Here is a 19,131-nt window from a genome sequence, read left to right on the forward strand (position 1 = left end):
CCCCGCCCCCACACACACGCTTTGACCCAACCCCTCCTCAGGGTCAGCTCCCCCTTTTTATTATTTAAGTTGAATCCCATTGAAGTAGGAGTGCTGTCAATCACATTTTGTTTGGGACATGTCCATGAATCAGATTAGCGTGACGTTGAAACCAGAGATTTTGGTGAAAAGAAAGCAGCCAAACTGACATATATCAATTGTTAACGAACGATGATAAACGAATGGCAAAATATCACTAGAGCCTTTTGATCGGGCGGGTGACAAAAAGGTTTGGCTATGAAACTATTAATTTGTTTCTAGTTCAATTATTAAATAATTTCTTATATTTTTTGTTGTAGATACAGCCCGCAAAACAGCCAGTATGATCGACGCAATCACGACCGATTTGATACTCGGTGTTTTATTTGTGGAAAGCGAGGTCATTGGATGGATAGCTGTCCGAAAAGAGAGTGTTTCCGTTGCGGAGGTTACGATCACTGGGCTGAGGACTGTCCCAGGTCTGTAAGGTCTGTGAGCATGGCTGCAGATCCTAAACGTCATGCATGTATCAACATACATTTATTCTAAAACTCATGATCAAAAATGAATAATTGTAGATTTAGATGTAATTGTCTAATTATTTAACGTCAACTTAAACATAACCTTATTAATTGAAAAACAAACTACTTGTGTACCCGTTCGAAATATTCAACCAACGGAATAATAAATTTGCTCTGCTTTCCTACAAACTATTTAATTCGTTTTTTTTTTTTTTTTATTGAAGATTCTGTACGAAATGTGGCCAGTATGGTCATCGCAGCCCCGAATGTTCCGAGCTGGTGTGCTTTACATGTGGGAAGTTAGGCCATTTTGGTGATAAATGTCAAAAGACAAAATGTTTCCGATGCGGAGGATACGGTCACTGGGCTGACGACTGTTCAAGGTTTGTAAGCAAGGTTTAGGATCGAAAATGTCTTGAAATGTCAATGTAATCTGAATCCTGAATATATTAATTATCTTGTAAATATTAAGATGTCTAATTATGACTTTATGAAAGAAAATACTGCAGAGGTGCCCAGGATCAACACTGTAAAGTATGGACATAAATCGTTTGCTTTTGAGGCCGCCCGGGTGTGGAACAGTCTCCCAAATGACCTTAGAAAAGTTGAAAACTTCAAAGAATTCAGGAGGCTGGTCCATTCCTGGATGGCCCCATCTGCCTTTGCAAAATCTGTAAAGATTGATACTTCATACCGTGCCCTGGTTTCCTCTGCCACCTGACATTTTGAATTGTGTGATACTTTTATTGTCTTATTTCATTTGTATATGTTTTAATTCTATTTTATTGTTTTAAGGGTCATATCCCGGGGGCCTTTGTAGGTAGGGGACTCCCAATCACTTAGCAACCTGGGATATGGATACTTTCTTTTTCTGTGATGATTATTACTGTTGTTTGTATTAATATATGTGATTATCTCCCTTTACTTGTAATATATTGTGTTATTGTTATTTTACATATGTTTGTCGCCATAATAGCTCTCGAGAGCTTATGTTCCTTGTTCACCTTTATGCGACGTTAAATAAAGTTTCTTGTATATTGACCCTTGGGGTTTTGGTTCTTCAGAATAAGTCATTAGACATTTGCGACATATTTGACTCCTGTGATCTTGAAAAGTAGGTCAAAGACATTTTGATTGTAGATCTTTGTTATCTTAATTACAAAATTGGTTGGAATCAATCCCTGGGAGCCACTAGCAAAATATGGTTACTCGATGTGATTCCGTTTTTCGAAAATCGTTCGAACTTTTCTTTATATTTCAAGCATCTGATTTTGAAAGGAAATCTAGTCAATTTTAGGCACACTTTGATGGAATCCATCTCTTGACGCTACTAACCAGATACCATGACTCAAGGTATCAACATAGTCGACCCCATTAAACGCAATAGATATCAATATTATCTCAGCCAATCAGAGGCCATGGCAGCCATCTTGAAACCAAAAAAAGCAAAAGTTGAAAATTGGAAATATGACGTACGCTAAGCTATGACGAATAGGTTCACCTGTCTTTGGGCAGAATAACAGAAAAATCATCAACCAACAAGTTTGTTTATATGTTTTGAGCTTCGATCAATTTTTCTGTTGTAGTGGCTACACAACACGTCGCCATTTCGGTCAACGCAGACCTGACCAATCTGAGATTGGGTGTGTTATGTGTGGACAGCTAGGACACAGGATGGATAACTGTCCAAACACACAATGTTTCCAGTGTGATGGTTACGGTCACTGGGCTGAAGACTGTCCTAGGTAGGTCACCATGGTTTAAGATCTTAAATGTCTTCCAAAATCAACTTATTCTATAATGCAATGCTTTTGGCCAATATTTCATGTCAAATATTATATGATATTATTAATGGAACATCTTTCAATGAATATACGTTTAAAAAGACTATCAACCCTTAAACCTCATAAGAGGTACTACTCTCATATTACGTATCACCTGCAACAGAGACTCGCACAGTATTGCAAAGATCAAGTGCAATGCGAGGCCACTACATTGTATATAAACCTGCACAAAGTATACAGACAGAACACCTGATACAGTAAGCAATATGCTATAAACACTAATAGTCAATTATTTAGCAAAAAGACTCACCACTGCATGACTCACAGGCCTTAACAAAGATAAGTACAATCATGTAAATGTAGTGGAACTGGACTAGGTCATTCGCCGCCAACCAGGTAGCATAGTTGGTTAGAGCGTCCATCTTAATTTACCCTACAACCTATTTTAGGTAATTGATTAACAAACTGTTATTGCCAAATCCTGTTTTAAATATTCAGGTGGGCTTTAATACATTTAATGATATACTTGTACAGCGACCTAATACATTTGTATAGTGATCAAATTAATTCAATATTTAAGAAGGTATTATATGGACTTCCTTAATCATATGAAATTTATTTAACGAACCCTTAAAAGTACTCATTATACCAAGCCTGTGAGCTAAAACGACTTATATCCATAGGCCATATGCTTACTTATACATCCCCTCCTCCGCTTTTAATAAAAGGTATATTATATATCCCTATGTATCACTTCCGCATGGTATTAACGACTCCATTAAACTCAGTTGATATCCAATATTGTCACTGCCAATCAGAGTCAATGGCTGCCATCTTGAAACCATAAAAGTCAAATATGACGGACGCCGGGCTATGGGAAATAAGTTCACTTGTCTTTGGGCAAAATAACAATCAGAATTATCGTCAACCCACATGAATGTGACTATTTTCAATTTTTCCTATATTCTAATTGATCCATTTTTGTTATTGTAGTGACTACACAACAAGTCGCCATTTTGGTCAACGCAAACCCGACCACTTTAAGATCGCATGTGTTATGTGTGGACAGCTAGGACACAGCATGGATAACTGTCCAAACACACAATGTTTCCGGTGTGAAGGTTACGGTCACTGGGCTGAGGACTGTCCTAGGTAGGTCACCATGGTTTTAGATCTCAAACGTCTTGCAAAATCAACTTATTCTACAATGTGATGACTTTGGTCAAACTTTGTTTATTGTCGATTAAGACGTAAATGTGTCAATATTTCACGTCAACTATTATATGATCGAATTAATGCAACCTCTTTTTAATGTATATACTTTAAAAAAAGTTAAAATCATAAGCATCACTAACCAACAGATTGTTGATGTGTTCTGGACTTCAATATTTTCTAAATTCTAAATAATAAATTTCGTTTGTTTTATTGTAGAAACTGTGCGAAACGTCGTCGTTCTGAGACTGATTGCTATACATTCAGATAACTAGGCCATTGGGTTGATTACTGTCTAATTCACCTTGATAAGTACAACATCTTGCTTGAATATCAGGATCCGAAACGTCTGGCAAAATCAGCTTATTCAACAATTCTTGACAGAATCTGCGTGGTATCGGCCGTTTTTTGCCCCCGAATCAGTCTTTTTATTCATCCTTGGACTTCAGAATAGCATTGTGTCAAATGGAATTTGGACTGCTCCTGGGGGCTGAGGGATAGGGCAAAAAGAGGAAAATGGTGAAATTCAGCAATTAAAAAGACTGCATCTCCTAAAGGACTGAACATTTTGTTTGATCATATTTTGTCTGAAAGACAACTTGGGCAAAGTAATCATATTGTCTACAAATGAAGTTTAAATGACTCCTGGGTGGGAGGGACGTAGCAAAACATAGACCCGGTTTAGGAAAAAAATAGACAATTTTCATTTTCAAAAAATCTATTCCACCTGAACGACCTGTTACTATCTTTAGTTTGTATCATAACTTGCGCAAGGTGATTATAGTTTGTTAAATGAATTATGTACATGTTGCCGGGGAGGGGCCTGAAATGTGAATTTAGGGCAGCTTATTTAAATACTTTCCTCCTTCCAAACGACTGCACGGCTTATAACCATATTGGTTTGAAAGATCACTAGGGCAAGCTGATATATAATGTATAAAAGAAGATAGTGCAGTCCCTTGGACAACAGATCGGCAATAGACGCCAAGAGGAATTTCGAGTGTAAGATTGTGAGACTTAAAAGGATTAAGATTTTCACGATATACAGTCATATAAACACGTAATAAGCATGACAAAAGTAAAACACATTAATGCTAACTGGATTCGACCTAAAATTATTTTCTGCCCAAAGGAATATATTTTTGAGTTAAAATATGAAAACATATGATAAATTTAAATTATTTAAACAGGCTTTGACGTTAACAGTTTGTTAATCATTTATATATTTATATATATTTACCTAAGACTGTTACCGACGGATACTATTATGGTATACCCTGTATCATCCGTCATGTATCGTTGTTGTCCTTGTCATTACTTTCCTGATGATTTACTTGTAGAAATATGATAAATCCTGGTAATAATAACTTGATAAAAACATAACTTGAATAAGTTGGTACTTTGAAAATATACACGCATTTTTAACAGAGATATGGCCTTTTGTATGCTTACAAAGCAGACATTTGACATAAAAGATCAGGAAAAATACACAAAAAAACTTTAACAAATACTTCGAAAAAATGAACAGATGTTTGTAGTTCACCAGAACACGACACAAAAACAACATATTTTGATGTATTGATAAGTCTCTAAGGTTCAAAAAGATGGCATGGTCGCTGTATATTTCAACGGAATAGAGACGTCTATAAAACCACCAATCAAATATCGGTACATATTTCAAGATATATTGAACTAAAATTTAGTTATTGAAAGGATATAGACCAACTTTATCTTAGTTTGTAATAGGGCATTAAGGCTGATGCATTCATAAAAATAGATCTACCAATATTATAACATGTAATGTCTTGTTACCGAATTGAATGCTTTATATGTCATCTTATCTACAGTCCATGTATATACATTGGTCATACGGAGCTCAATTTTGTTACTAGCTGTTGAGAAACATACCGTCCTCAAATCAAGACAGTGGTGTCCCGTCGAAACAGGACACCTATACAAACCTATAACCGTATAAACAACTTACTCTCAAAATTAACACAAGTCAACATTTCAAACTGCCACTATTGCAAGGCATAGAGACTATTACACTCATGCTACTACGATTGGCTCTAGGGTCCAGTTCCACTCCTGGGAAAACGTGGTTTGTGTTATTAAAAATGACATGGTGTCAGAAGCGGACGACATCGCGCACCACAGATGCCATCGTCGATCATATATTGATGATTGGACAGTACAATGACAAGTACAAGGTCATCAAGTACAGATGCACGTAGACACAGGTGTCAGATGTAATGTCATCAGTTGCCAGACACTACAGAGGTTAAAGGTCAGTACATATACCCTACTTGAGAAAACACTCAAAACTAAGATCATATAGTGAACATGCAATAAAGCCTATTGGAACTGTGAGACTTAACTGTGTTTTCTCCTGACCAGAATACATGTAAGAAACTAAAGTTTCAAGTCATTGATAAAACAGCCCCTACAATACTTGGTGCAGGTAGTTGCCTCGAAGTTAGTTTAGTAAAACGTATGTTCCGTGTGAACGCTGGGAGTGATTCAACTAGCGCGGATAACAGCCCAACAGATTATCAACAGCTCTGCGAAGATTACAAAGATCTATTCAAAGGATTAGTCTGTCTCCCAGGAAAGCATACAATTCACATAGACAGTAGTGTTCAACCTGTTATTCCCCCGGCGAGGAAATTGCCAGTGGCAATCAGAGACAAAGTTAAAGATGAACTGACGCGCATGGAACAAAATGACATGATAGTACGCGAGACGTGACCAACAAACTGGGTCAATAGTATGACCACTGTTACCAAACCAAATGGAAAAATCAGGATTTTTTTGGCCCCGAGGGACCTGAATAAGGCTATTAAACGTCACCATTACCCCATGCTCACCATCGACGAAATCATTTCAGCAAACTTGATGCAACGTCCGGATTTTGGCAGTTACAGTTGGATGAGCCTAGCTTAAAACTCTGCACATTTAACACACCGTTTAGACGGTATAGATACTTGAGAATGAATGCCTTTTGGGTTAAATTCTGCTCCAGAGGTCAACCAGTAAGTAATGTCGAACATGGTGGAGGATATCGCCGGGGCAGAGACCATAGTTAACGACATTCTTATATGGGGAAAACCATTGAGCAACACGATCAGAGAATAATAGCAGTGCTAGAAAAAGCAAAGACATATAACCTCAGATTGAATGCTGAAAAATGTCAGTTTGGCAGACAGGAAGTGACGTATGTGGGTCATGTTCACAGTAAGGATGGTCTTAAACCATATCCTGAAGGTCAGAGCAGTCCAGGAGATGAAAAGAAGGAACTGATGTCATTCCTAGGATTTGTGCAGTATCTTGTTAAATGTATACCCAACTCGTCAGAGGTATCTGCGCCGTTGAGAAATCTTCTCGGGAAGAACACACCCTTGGAATAGCAATATCAACAGAAAGAAAGTTTTAAAACTATGAAAACCATGGTGACAGAGGCCCCAGTTTTGACATTTTTTGACCCACGAAAGCCAATCACATTAACTGTTGATAGCAGCTCAAAAGGTATGGGTGCAGCAAACATACAAGACGACAAACCTATCGCATATGTCTCAAGGGCCTTAACTCCCACTCAGGAACGCTACTCTCAAATTGAAAAAGAGACATTAGCTATCGTGTATGGATGCATAAAATTCCGTCAATATCTGTACGGGAGGAAAGTTAAGAGTAGAGTCCAATCACAAACCTCTACAATGCATTTTCAAGAAATCAATGCACCAGGTACCTGCTCGTCTTCAGAAATTACTACTCTCTCTTCAAAAGTATGATTTGGAAATGGTCTACAAACCAGGAAAGCAGATGATCGTAGCAGACATGCTGTCGAGGTTACTTGGAGGAAACGACAGAAACTCTGGTGGAGGATCTTACTGGTAATGGAATCTGCCTGTTGTCATATGTACCGGTGTCCCCTGAGAAGTATAGAGTGATCAAGGCAACCACCGAAAATGACGCTGAAATGGAGGAGTTGAAACGACAAAGTTTAAAGGGATGGCAAGAAACAAAGGAAGAAATCAGACCCTATTGGAACTACAGAAACGAGATCTCCTGTATTGAGTGATTGATGTTCAAAGGACCAAAACTGATCATACATGTACCTAAAGATCTCCGAAAGGAAATGCTCGAATGTATACATGAATTGCACTTCGGTATAGTCAAATGTAAAGCGCGTGCGAGGGAAGTGTTATTTTGGCTAGGCATGGAATCCAACATGGAGGAGAAGGTTGCAAAATGTAGTATTTGTGCCAAACACGCAAAAAGAAATCCAAAGGAGCCTGTGGTGTCGCACGAGATACCAAATCGACCTTGGTCAAAATAAGCTATGGACTTGAAAATGAAATGAATGGAAAACACTATCTGCTGACAGGTGATTTCTTCTCGAAATGGCCGGAAATAGCAGAACTGGAGAACTTGAATAGTAATGCTGTTATAAAACATGCAAAGAGTCAGATGTCCAAATAAGGAAGTCCGAACCAAGTTATCAGTGATAATGGACCACAATTCGCCAGCAGAGAATTCTTAAAATTTTCGAAAGATTATGGATTTGAACACGTAACCACCAGCCCTCATAACCCACAATCCAATGGACAGGTGGAGAAAATGGTGCAAACAGTTAAAAAAACTGTTAAAGAAGGCGGACAATCCATATCCAGCTATCTTTGACTACAGAAACAGTCCTATCGATGAAATTGGATTGATACCAGCACAAATGTTTCTGGGACGAAGGCTTAAGACAACATTACCAACAACTCTACCTCTATTGAAGCCTCAAGTTTCGGATGAGATTCGAGAAAATTTGAAATTAAGACAGTCGCAACAACGCAATCATTTCAGCAGACGTATCCACAAATGGTCAAAAAGAGAATGGTATGGTGATGATGAAAACGGGCAACAACAAAGAATGGCAGCACGGTTCATTTACAAGTACAAACACATCAAGCGCCCAGATCCTATAAGTGGAGACTGGTAATGGGAGACAATTTAGAAGGAACAGGGTACACCTGAAACCAACCAAGTCAATACCCATTAAGCCAAAGGAGGATATAGACTGCGAACCCGAGATCATGGTGCCAAGTTCAAATCCAGATTCTAGCAAATGTGTCGCGACAAACTCAAACAAAACTTGTGATCTCAAGTCGCAGTCATTTGAACCGCCAACCCCGAACGAGGCGTGCAGGACACGATCAGGAAGCGAATTGAGGAAGCTGAGTCGGTTCAAGTAATAATTGACTTGAAATAACGGTTAACAGTTGAACTTATATCAATTTAGGACTCGGATATATGCATTAATAAGTGTTAACAAATATTTGCTTAAACAGTTAACTTTTATTATTTTAATTCTACTTTGTGTTTTGTTCGTTATATCGCATCAGACAATATTCTTATGGACTGTATGAACTATAAAAACAAAATCACAAAGTCAAGATACAGTTAAAATAATTGTTTAAATCTTAAGTGGTATCAAATGTTCATATACATGTACCTACAATCCCAATAACTTTTAAAGTGAATTGATATTTCATAATTATCAGTACTTTACTGTTAACTTTATTTGCAGTAATAATAATTTTCTATCAATAATTAAAAAAAAAGAAAGGAGATGTCATGTAATTATCAGTACTTTACTGTTACCCTATAATTGTATTATGTAAAGAGCCTCAGTGATTATGAATGTAGTGTGTCTACAAGTATGTTTGTGGTTTGTGTTATGAAATATGACCCTGTACAAGTCAATTTGTGAGGATTTGGAATTTCCACGTCATTTCTTCAATTAATTATGGAGTCATCTCCCCTTAACTATTAACTTGCCTTTTGATGTCTTTCTGTATATCAGTTCCCCCCCCCCCCCCCCCCCCATTTTTTTTATTTCACTATTGATTACAAAACTGTTGCATACAAATGCATCTGTACATCTTTTACAGAACAGAAATGACATAGGCGTTTCTTGTTGTTCAATCGTATTCATATAAACCATCTTGAATAAAAGTTGTTGAAATGAAATGAAAAGTTTTAGTACTCCAGGCAAGCAAGCTACATGGTATATATCATGCATTAGGTCTCTTGGTTCTTTAGTAGATGCCATTTGAGAGTTTTACTGATTTGACCTCTGTGACCTTAAACATAAGTCCAGGTTATTTTTCTTCTAAAAGTTTGTGGCACACATCGCCAGCAAATCACTGACTACAGTACATCATCACTACAGGCCTGTTTATTTCAGAAAAGCTCTTTGAGTATCTTAACAAATTTGACCCTCGTAGCCTTTGATAATGGTCATAGTAATTCCTTTTCCTTTATATTGAAATACTCATAGCCAATCAGCTAAAAGTCATACACCATGACTGGAAGCAATTTTATGCTTCCTATTAAGCGATTCAAGTGTTTAAACAAATATCGGTAAATATACCCAAACCTTGTAGCAAACTGCTAGGCATCAATTATGGTTCTCGATCTTTTTTATTTTTAGAAAATCTCTTGACCCATGAGACCTTGAATACTGATTTTGAATATTGGTCAAGTCACGTCTTTTCTAATACTTTAAGGCACTCATTGCTACAACAAGCTGCTTGAAATACATCATGGATTAAGGCTGTTTGTGTTTCAGGAAAAGCCGTTTGAGTGTTTTAACAAATTTGACCCTTGTGACCTTGATAAAAGGTTAAGATTGTTTCTTTCCCATTAACTTAATTGAGAAAACTCGTTTTCAAAAACAGTAAATAGAAATTTTCGGCCAAACGGCACCTCTCTCAGGATTTTTTTTTTATCCTTTCATAAAACTATTAAATGCACAATATTGTGTTGTCACCAAGCGCAATGGAATGCGCACTTGCCTTTCACAAAGGCGACTGGGGTTCGGTTTTCCTGGTCGGACTTGAAAGGTATTGAGTCACCTGCCCGACCACATGGGTTTCCTCTGGGTACTTTCCTCCCACATCAATACCCCCGCGCGCTAACATCTAGGCCAACAAGTGTGATTTAAATAAGTTAAATAACTTGTTTCATAATTGTTGTAAAATAAATAAAGTGTACAAGTGCACAATAATTGTTGGGAATATTCCAACAAGTAACTTTCATACCAGATTTGCTCATAATTTACATCGTGATATTGTTCAAAGGGAAGCTAGAATTCAGCGCATGCGCGACTTGTCCACGTTATACCGTGTATAACTTTCAGTCTTTATTCAGAAATTAGTAGCTGATACATGCACAGTGCATCAAACTAAATCACTTCCGTGGACTGGAACGTTAAAGGTAAAATTTCAAAGTGGTCTTCAGAATGAGAATTTATTTATTTTATTTGGATTTACTTTTTGGGACAGTATAGCCTGCTTTTAATAATAATTTGTCACTTATTTGTTACGATAAATGGCTCATTTCGGGCATTGTGTGTCAAAGGATTTTATTGCAAATCTTGTGCAGACGCTTCTGCTGATATTGTTGACAGAACATATGTTGCCACACGAACACGCACACCACAACACCTAACATAAGGCCTATCCGCTGTGGCTCTTGTCATAAATGTTTGTAGCAAATATCGCCAGAGACTTCAGATAGTAGCAGCTCGGGGAAATAAATTACCATAGTCACATTGGTGTTGTCTTCTTCAAAATTTGTTAAATGTTTAAAATTCAAAACCACGAAAAATGTCAACTTGACTTACTTTCGGATTGCTTACTTGGCATAAAATAATATTCCTTCTTCGAAGAACATCATTATGATATATATCTTCTCGATTTGATAGATTGGCATGAAATATACCTCCTCAATTCAAATGCATTTATATTTTTTATATTCCCCCTCATTCCAATTTAATTTAATAAACATGCTCTTTCTTACTTAGGTTCATTGATATTGCTCATTGTTCTTCACTGCGAGGACATGCACATAAAATGTCCTTCTACATTCCAAAATCACTTACACAATACATGTGTAGATTTCCGTGAACCAAATATAATTTCATATAACAATATGCCTATTCTTAAGAATCTGAACAATCACTCAATGATTTCTCCTCTAAAACCAAATTTCAATATCTCATAAAATATGCCTGTTTCTTCCAAACAATCATCAGTGATGGAGATTTTCGAAAATATCCCTAACCATACCGAGCCAACATTAGAGAAATAGTTCACATGAAGTTTTGACATACAAATCTGTACGATAGATTTTCCGAAGTACAAACAAAATGAAACTAAAAGTACAGAAAGTCGTTCTTAGAACCGATTTATTGAACATATCGTCTGACAATGTCACGGTTAATTGATGGATTAAAACAAAATAACTCAGACAAGTGGAGAGTCTCCATCAGATATTTAATCGTGACAACTTGTTTTATGTAAATCAGCACTGCTTGTGTAAAGGATCAAAGAAATTTTAAAATAATTCTGGTCTCCGTTCTATTTATAAATTACAGACAACGTTCTTTAGGAGTCACTTTTTATTATCCTTTCATAAAACTATTAAATGCACAATAATTGGTGGTAATAATCAAACAAGGAACTTTCCTACCAGATTTCTTCATGATTCATATCGTGACATTGTTCACAGGGAAGCTAGAAATCAGCGCATGCGTGGCTTATCCATGGTCACAATTTTTAAAAATTAGTTTATACATGCAAAGTGTGTGTAACAGAATCATTAACCTGAACCAGAGACATATGGTATATACGTTTCTGCGTGGACGGGAAACATTAAAGGTAAGATTTCAAAGTTGTCTTCAGAAGGGACGGTATTACATTTGATAATTATTTGTCATCAATTTGTTACAATGAATTGCTTGTTTCGGGCTTCGTTGGGTTCACAGGATATCGTTGCAAATACATGTGCACATACACTTCAGCTGGCATTATTCACAGTGCATTTTCTGTAACTCCGACACGCAAACCACAACACCTAACATTAGGCCTATATGTTGTGGCTCTTGTCATTAATGTTTGTAGCAGATATCGCCGGAGACTTCAGATAGTAGCAGATCGGGGAATTAAATTACCATAGTCACATTGGTGTTGACTTCTTCAAAATTTGTTAAATGTTTAAAAAGCGAAACCACGAAAAATGTCAACTTTACTTACTTTCGGATTGCTTGCGTGGCATGACATCATCTTCCTTGTTCGAAGAACGTCAATATGATATATATCTCCTCGATTTAATTGATTGGCATGAAATATTCCTCCTCAATTCAAATGTATAAACATTTCATATTCCTCCTCATTCCATTTTAATTTAATAAACATGATCTGTCTTACTCTAGGTTCATTGATATTGCACATTGTTCTTTACTGTAAGAACATTCATATAAAATGTCCTTCTACATTCCAAATCACTAACACAATACATGTGTAGATTTCCCTGAACCAAATATAATGACATATAATAATATGCCTTTTCTAAAGAATCTGAACAATTAATCAATTAATCCTCCTCAAACTAAAAACAAATTTCAATATCTCATAAAATATGCCTGTTTCTTCCAAACAATCGTCAGTGATGGAGGTTTTCTAAAATATCCCTAACCATACCGAGCCAACAATAGAGAAAAAGTTCACATGAAGTTTTGACATACAAATCTGTACGATAGAATTTCCGAAATACAGACAAAATGAAACTAAAAGTACAAAACGTCGTTCTTAGAACTGATTTATTGAAAAGAACACAACCCCAAAATGTTGCTGCTCGTCTGACAATGTCACGGTTAATGATGGATTAAAACAAAATAACTCAGACAAGTGGAGAGTCTCTATCTGAGATTTAATCGTGACAACTTGTTTTATGTAAATCAGCACTGCTTGTAGAGGATCAACATAATTTTGAACTAATTCTTGTCTTCATTCTATTTATAAATTACAGACAACGTTGTTTAGCACTTTTTATTATCCTTTCATAAAACTATTAAATGCAAAACAATTGGTGGCAATAATCCAACAAGGAACTTTCCTACCAGATTTGTTCATGATTCATATCGTGATATTGTTCACAGGGAAGCTAGAAATGAGCGCATGCGTGGCTTATCCACAATATTTACAAATTAGATTATGCATGCACAGTGTAACATAATCACCTCCATGAACCAGAGACATACAGTATATACGTCTCTGCGTGAACGGGAAGATAAGGTAATATTTCAAAGTTGTCTTCAGAAGGGACAGTATAACATTTAATGATTATTTGTCATTAATTTGTTACAATGAACTGTTTGTTTCGGGCTTCGTTTGTTTCACAGGATTTCGTTGCAAATAAATGTGCACATACACTTCAGCTGACATTATTCACTGTGCATAAGCTGTGACTCGAACACGCACACCACAACACCGAACATTAGGCCTATGTGTTGTCGACCACATGTGTTATTAAAGCTGTTGATATGTAACTCTATCCACAGGCACAGAATTAACGTCGTATCAAATGATTGAGTCACAAAAGCATACTAGCATTGCCCTAATGGGACTTATTACTCACGCACTATAGCCTTCTATGTACACGTTCCATACCATGTGATAAATAATGTCATCGAAGAAGTTTGCCATATATACCATATTTACTTAATTTCAACTTTCTTCTCCTATAACCTTTCCCCTCTCCTTTCAATTTCAGTTACATGTTTCCGCTTTCATGTTACAATATACACTATGGTAGGGAGTCTACCCGACACACCAGAAATAACTAACTTGCCCTACTTAAGGAGTTGGGAGTCATCACATACTCTAGGGGCCTGGAATTTCCAGGATGTTCACCGTGCCACTCGACCACACTTTTATTATTGCTGTTGGACTCTTTTAGAATCCGCATGCATGGTTTGGTTGATTTTTATTGTGTTTACGTCCAAAGCTTAGGTCGTTACGTACCTCTATGTGTGTAATGCATGTTTATAACGCGGGTAGAATGCCTACTTTAGACTGTTCATTGAAAATGACCACAAGGTCACATCATAGTACATGTAAAAACTAGTTTACCAATTGTTGCGATTTTCCTAAATCCTGAACGTTTAGCAAAGAACAACTACCATTTTAAGGACTTTGATATGCCCTGGCCTGGGGACCGATCCCATCGACGTCTTGAATCGATGTAAACATTTGTTCATATTTAGCCCTTCTTTTGTCAATTTTTTTGAATAACGGTTTTGTTAACATTTTCGACAAACATTCTTTATTTAATATGCACAAGATATATATCCAGATCAGATTCAGAAACCCACAAATTGTTCCGTTTAATCACCAGCTAATGTTACGTGGCAGCACGATAAAGCGAGTATTTTAAGTGGCTTCCGTATCGAAAGCAATATCTTCGTCTGTTTTCGAATTCCAATCTCACAGAATTTACTTGTTCGCGATCCTTTGTGGCACAAGTTGGACAGGAGGGCAAGGCAAATTGCATTAACGACACAAGCCCTGCTTCGGGAGTGGCATGGATAAAAAACACGGTCGCGGGATCATTGTTAAGGAGAATAAGAGCAGCGACCCCACACCAGATTTGGCACAAACGTTATTAATTATTAAAAGGAAAAGTCTGAGTGTACCATTGTTTTAACGTTATTCAAGCAAACGCCGTCTGTGGGAAGTCAACAAAAGCCATGCAATCTTCAAACATTAAAAAATTTCTTTCGGGTACGGTAAATGCTTGCAAATATTCGATAGCAAATAAAAGTTATGTCCCGGAACCGGAAATGGCACCGTTTAGTTTTGTAAAAAGTACCGGTTCTGGCACAGGGCCATCCGGTGCACTCCCATATATAATCCTTACCACCTCCCTTGCATCTCCCTAGTGGCACCCGATCGATTACGTCACAAGTGTAGGGGGGTTCTCATCGATGATGTATTTGGGTTTTTCCTGACTGCATCTATTTATAACGGCAACGATTGCATCACGTAATAGTTGAACCTGTTACAACCGGATAAGTTCTTCTAGAACATTATACAAAATAACAACGAGAAGACGATATATGTACAACATTTTTTTCCGTATCCTACTTACTATGAAACACAGAACTAAAAAGTCTTAGTAGGTCACACAGCATGCCTGGTTTACAGATACCGCCATACAGCATAATAAACTGCCCAAGAAAATACTAGTATAGACTCGAGATATACACACACCTACATTATCCTCATTCTTGTGATTCATATTTCAAACATCAAACATTCAGAACCCATGTATATTTTCAATATCACTATGGTAAAGATACTGTATACGTTCATAAATACAAACTACGCTGACCAACAATGTGAACCTAGTGTAAACGGCATAGCCTTAAGACGAACTATATCCTAGCATAGATGCAATACCTTCACACATCACATAATCATTATTCATATAAAGCTTATTTAAAAGGACAAACCTTTAGCAATCATGTATATTCTCCATATCCCTATATTAATTCACCTTACATGTATATCTAGCCTGACATATTATGTACTGTGTATACGTACAAAATAGGTAGAGGTGTAAGGAAGGCTTGCTCAGTCGAGAGGTTTAGGTAGGTGGCTTTTCGTAGAGCTAAACGTTGCCATTTGGACTCTCGGGCTTGGTAGAAAGTTTCTACTTCGGGAGGCAAGAAAAACGCGTCTGATTATTTCAAAATAAAATACAAATTGAAGAAAATTGCAAAATAAATTTGCAAAATCATCACTTAAATAATCAAGTTATGCGATTTCCATTCATGGTTTCAGAAGGTATAAATTGAGGACCAAATCAAGCTCATTCTAAAGCGGACACTTGGACGAGTAGGATCTAAACCCTCAGCGATAATCAGCATTGGAAAAGGTAAGTATTAACTAACTATTAGCCATACATGTTGAAATAATGTAGTAATATAAGTTGTAAAGTCTGAGGTGTTTGTCACACATGAATTGGGTGTACTGGATTAGGGCGGTGTCACAAGCCCACAACGGGAAGAGGGTGTAATAAAGTGACATGTCCCCGCGATATCAAGGAATATCTTTCCGGCCAATAATGAATGTGGACCCATAGGGTGATGCTCCGTTTCTGGCGACAGAAGCGTTGATTGTCTTCGTACGAACACCATAGGACCATCGGTCCTTTAATCAGACATGCCAACGCAATAATAACAACAGCTTAACATTTACCTGTAGCTCCTTTTTGTATCAAAAGATTTGGATATATTGTGCAATATTTACATACTAATATTTGGCGTTATAAAGTGACATGTCCCCGCGATATCCAGGAACATCTTTCCGGCCAATAGTTCATTTAGACCCATCGGGTGATGCTCCATTACTGGTGACAGTAGCGTTGATTGTCTTCGTACGAACACCTTAGGACCCTCGGTCCTTTAATCAGTAACTCTTGTAGAAACGATAAAGAAGATGGTGTTATATGCCCCGTTATGTTCAGGAAAATTTAACGCGTTCGCATGCTTCAAAATCTATTATATGTTTGAGGTAAAAAAAATGCAAAAAATGTGTCAACCAATTAAATGATGAGAATGCTGACAGTGAATAGAAAGGGTATAAATACGGGAGTGAAACCGATCAAATTTCATTCTGAAGAAGACACCGAAGAGAACACATCGATATGAAACACCAGTGTCTTATTTGAGTGAATATATCTGGCCACATGATTTGAAACGTCACGTAAGACACAAACACCCAGAAAGGCAGCCGTCCTACTATGGTGATGGAGTTACCCAGCAGCAGCAGCAACATAAACAACAATACCCGAAAAGGCAGCCGTCCGGCCATGAAGATGGAGTTACCCAACAGCAGCAGCAGCAACAACAATACGCGAAAAGGCAGCCGTCCTACCATGAAGATAGAGTTACCCAGCAGCAGCAGCAATACCTGGAGAGGCAGCCGTCCTACCATGTATATGGAGTTACCCAGCAGCAGCAGCCGCAATACCCGGAAAGGCAGCCGTCCTACCATGAAGATAGAGTTACCCAGCAGCAGCAGCAATACCCGGAAAGGCAGCCGTCCTACCATGAAGATGGAGTTACCCAGTAGCAGCACTTTGTTTTTCAACACCCTTTCACTGCAAATGTGTCGGGACCGACGTCTTGTTGGAAGACTTACTTTGTAAAGACTTGACTACAAAACTGTTTGACAAAAATAACACCAGTTCCACAGCGAATCATTTGGCTATACAAACGGTGGTAAACTCTCTATGACGTCATCAAAAAAAACTGTTTTACCGAACGTGGATTGTATCCAGGGAATGCCACTGGATTTAGATCAGGATTCATTCATAAACCCTGGAATATGAAACCTTGTCATTCTGGACGATCTAATGTCAACAGTAAGCAAGGACCCTCGCATTAACGAATTGTTTACCGGGGGAAGCCACCACAGAAACTTGTCTGTCATTGCCATCAATCAGAACCTCTACTACAACAAAAGACCCGACTCAAAGGCGTAACTGCCACTACATGTATCTGGTATTGTTTAACAACCCTATCGATAAACAACAGGTCATGACTCTTGCCAGACAGATGTACCTTGAACATATTCAACACCTGATGAGACATTTCAAAGAGGGCACCCATAAGCCGTACGGATATCTCGTCGTCGATTTGAAACCTGCAACACCCGCATGCGCAGTGACGTATTTTGTGAACAGCCTATAAAAGGACTGAAAGACCAGATTTTGAGACCGACACTACAACCGATCGGACGTATTCCCAGCAGCAGCAGCAAAATAAAGACGAAACTCGGCAGTTACCAACAGAAGATATACCGGCCTGTGACGACTGCGGGATATTGTTCCAAGACATGCACGTTTTACAGAGGCACGTAAAGAGTTGGTGTCCAGAAAATGATTCTCGTAAAAGGAAATGAGAATATGAAGACGAAGACGAACCGAAACTAAAAGACATGGATCTATTCAACAAAATGTACGGGTCTATGATAAGATATATTCTTCAGTTACAAGACGGATTGGTTCACGAGAAAGTCATAGACGATGGTTATGGGGACCATAGGGCGATCAAGATGGCACTCAAAAAGAACCGTCATGTCTTAGAAGAGATTTTGGATGATGATGATGATGATTGATGATGATGATGATGGAAACTGATATAAATCGGCAAACTTCAAAAGAGCCTCATTATAACGTCTGGCACTCGACAGGGAAGACTTCCTTTCTGGGAAGATTATTTAAGAGATATTTACTTCAATCCTGCAAATGCGAGGAGTTTCTCCGGGACCGACAAATTGTATAGATATGTACGGAAGGTAAGAAAATACGTCATCAGCAAATACAAGATAAGACAAGAGGCCCAATGGGCCTGCATCGCTCACCTGGTATAAATCTCACACTTGTAACCTTAAAAGTGATATAAAATAAAGCTACAGGCAAAATATCAGTATTTATGATAAATTCATTCAAAAGACCCTGTTATTTTTTTTTTAAACATTTCACCCCTGTGATTGAAAGTCGAAATAAGTCATTATGTTGAACACATTGTATAGCCTTTCATCTCAGGATGCAACTTGCAAAGTATAAACATCCTGGGACCCATGGTTATTCATAAGCGGTTGTTTAAAGATTTTAAACAAATTTGACCCCTGTGACCTTGAATATAAGTCAAAGTCATTCACTTTAACAAACATAGTAGTCCTTGATCCCAGCAT

At 37.6% G+C, this 19,131-nt stretch overlaps 1 protein-coding gene and 1 long non-coding RNA gene across 4 annotated transcripts in view; both read left to right on the forward strand.

Annotated features, from left to right (window-relative positions):
• LOC110463133 (zinc finger CCHC domain-containing protein 7-like) overlaps positions 1–4,099 on the forward strand; it is a 10,139-nt gene extending 6,040 nt beyond the window's left edge. For 2 of the 3 annotated variants that reach the window (XM_021517500.1, XM_021517501.1), the window contains 5 exons: positions 339–506; positions 764–922; positions 2,126–2,284; positions 3,317–3,475; positions 3,755–4,099. In XM_021517500.1, coding sequence (XP_021373175.1) covers positions 339–506; positions 764–922; positions 2,126–2,284; positions 3,317–3,475; positions 3,755–3,806 — 697 coding nt within the window. In that variant the 3' untranslated portion in view covers positions 3,807–4,099. The remainder of the gene's footprint in view (positions 1–338; positions 507–763; positions 923–2,125; positions 2,285–3,316; positions 3,476–3,754) is intronic. The other variant, XM_021517502.1, reaches the window with a different exon arrangement.
• A 7,481-nt stretch (positions 4,100–11,580) lies between these two features.
• Positions 11,581–19,131, forward strand: part of LOC110463072 — a 15,038-nt gene continuing 7,487 nt past the window's right edge. Inside the window, exons 1-2 of the long non-coding RNA XR_002464347.1 lie at positions 11,581–12,246; positions 16,213–16,306. This is a non-coding gene — a long non-coding RNA (uncharacterized LOC110463072). The remainder of the gene's footprint in view (positions 12,247–16,212; positions 16,307–19,131) is intronic.

The sequence above is a fragment of the Mizuhopecten yessoensis genome, unplaced genomic scaffold (genome assembly GCF_002113885.1).
Source record: "Mizuhopecten yessoensis strain PY_sf001 unplaced genomic scaffold, ASM211388v2 scaffold10867, whole genome shotgun sequence".
NCBI lineage: Eukaryota > Metazoa > Mollusca > Bivalvia > Pectinida > Pectinidae > Mizuhopecten > Mizuhopecten yessoensis.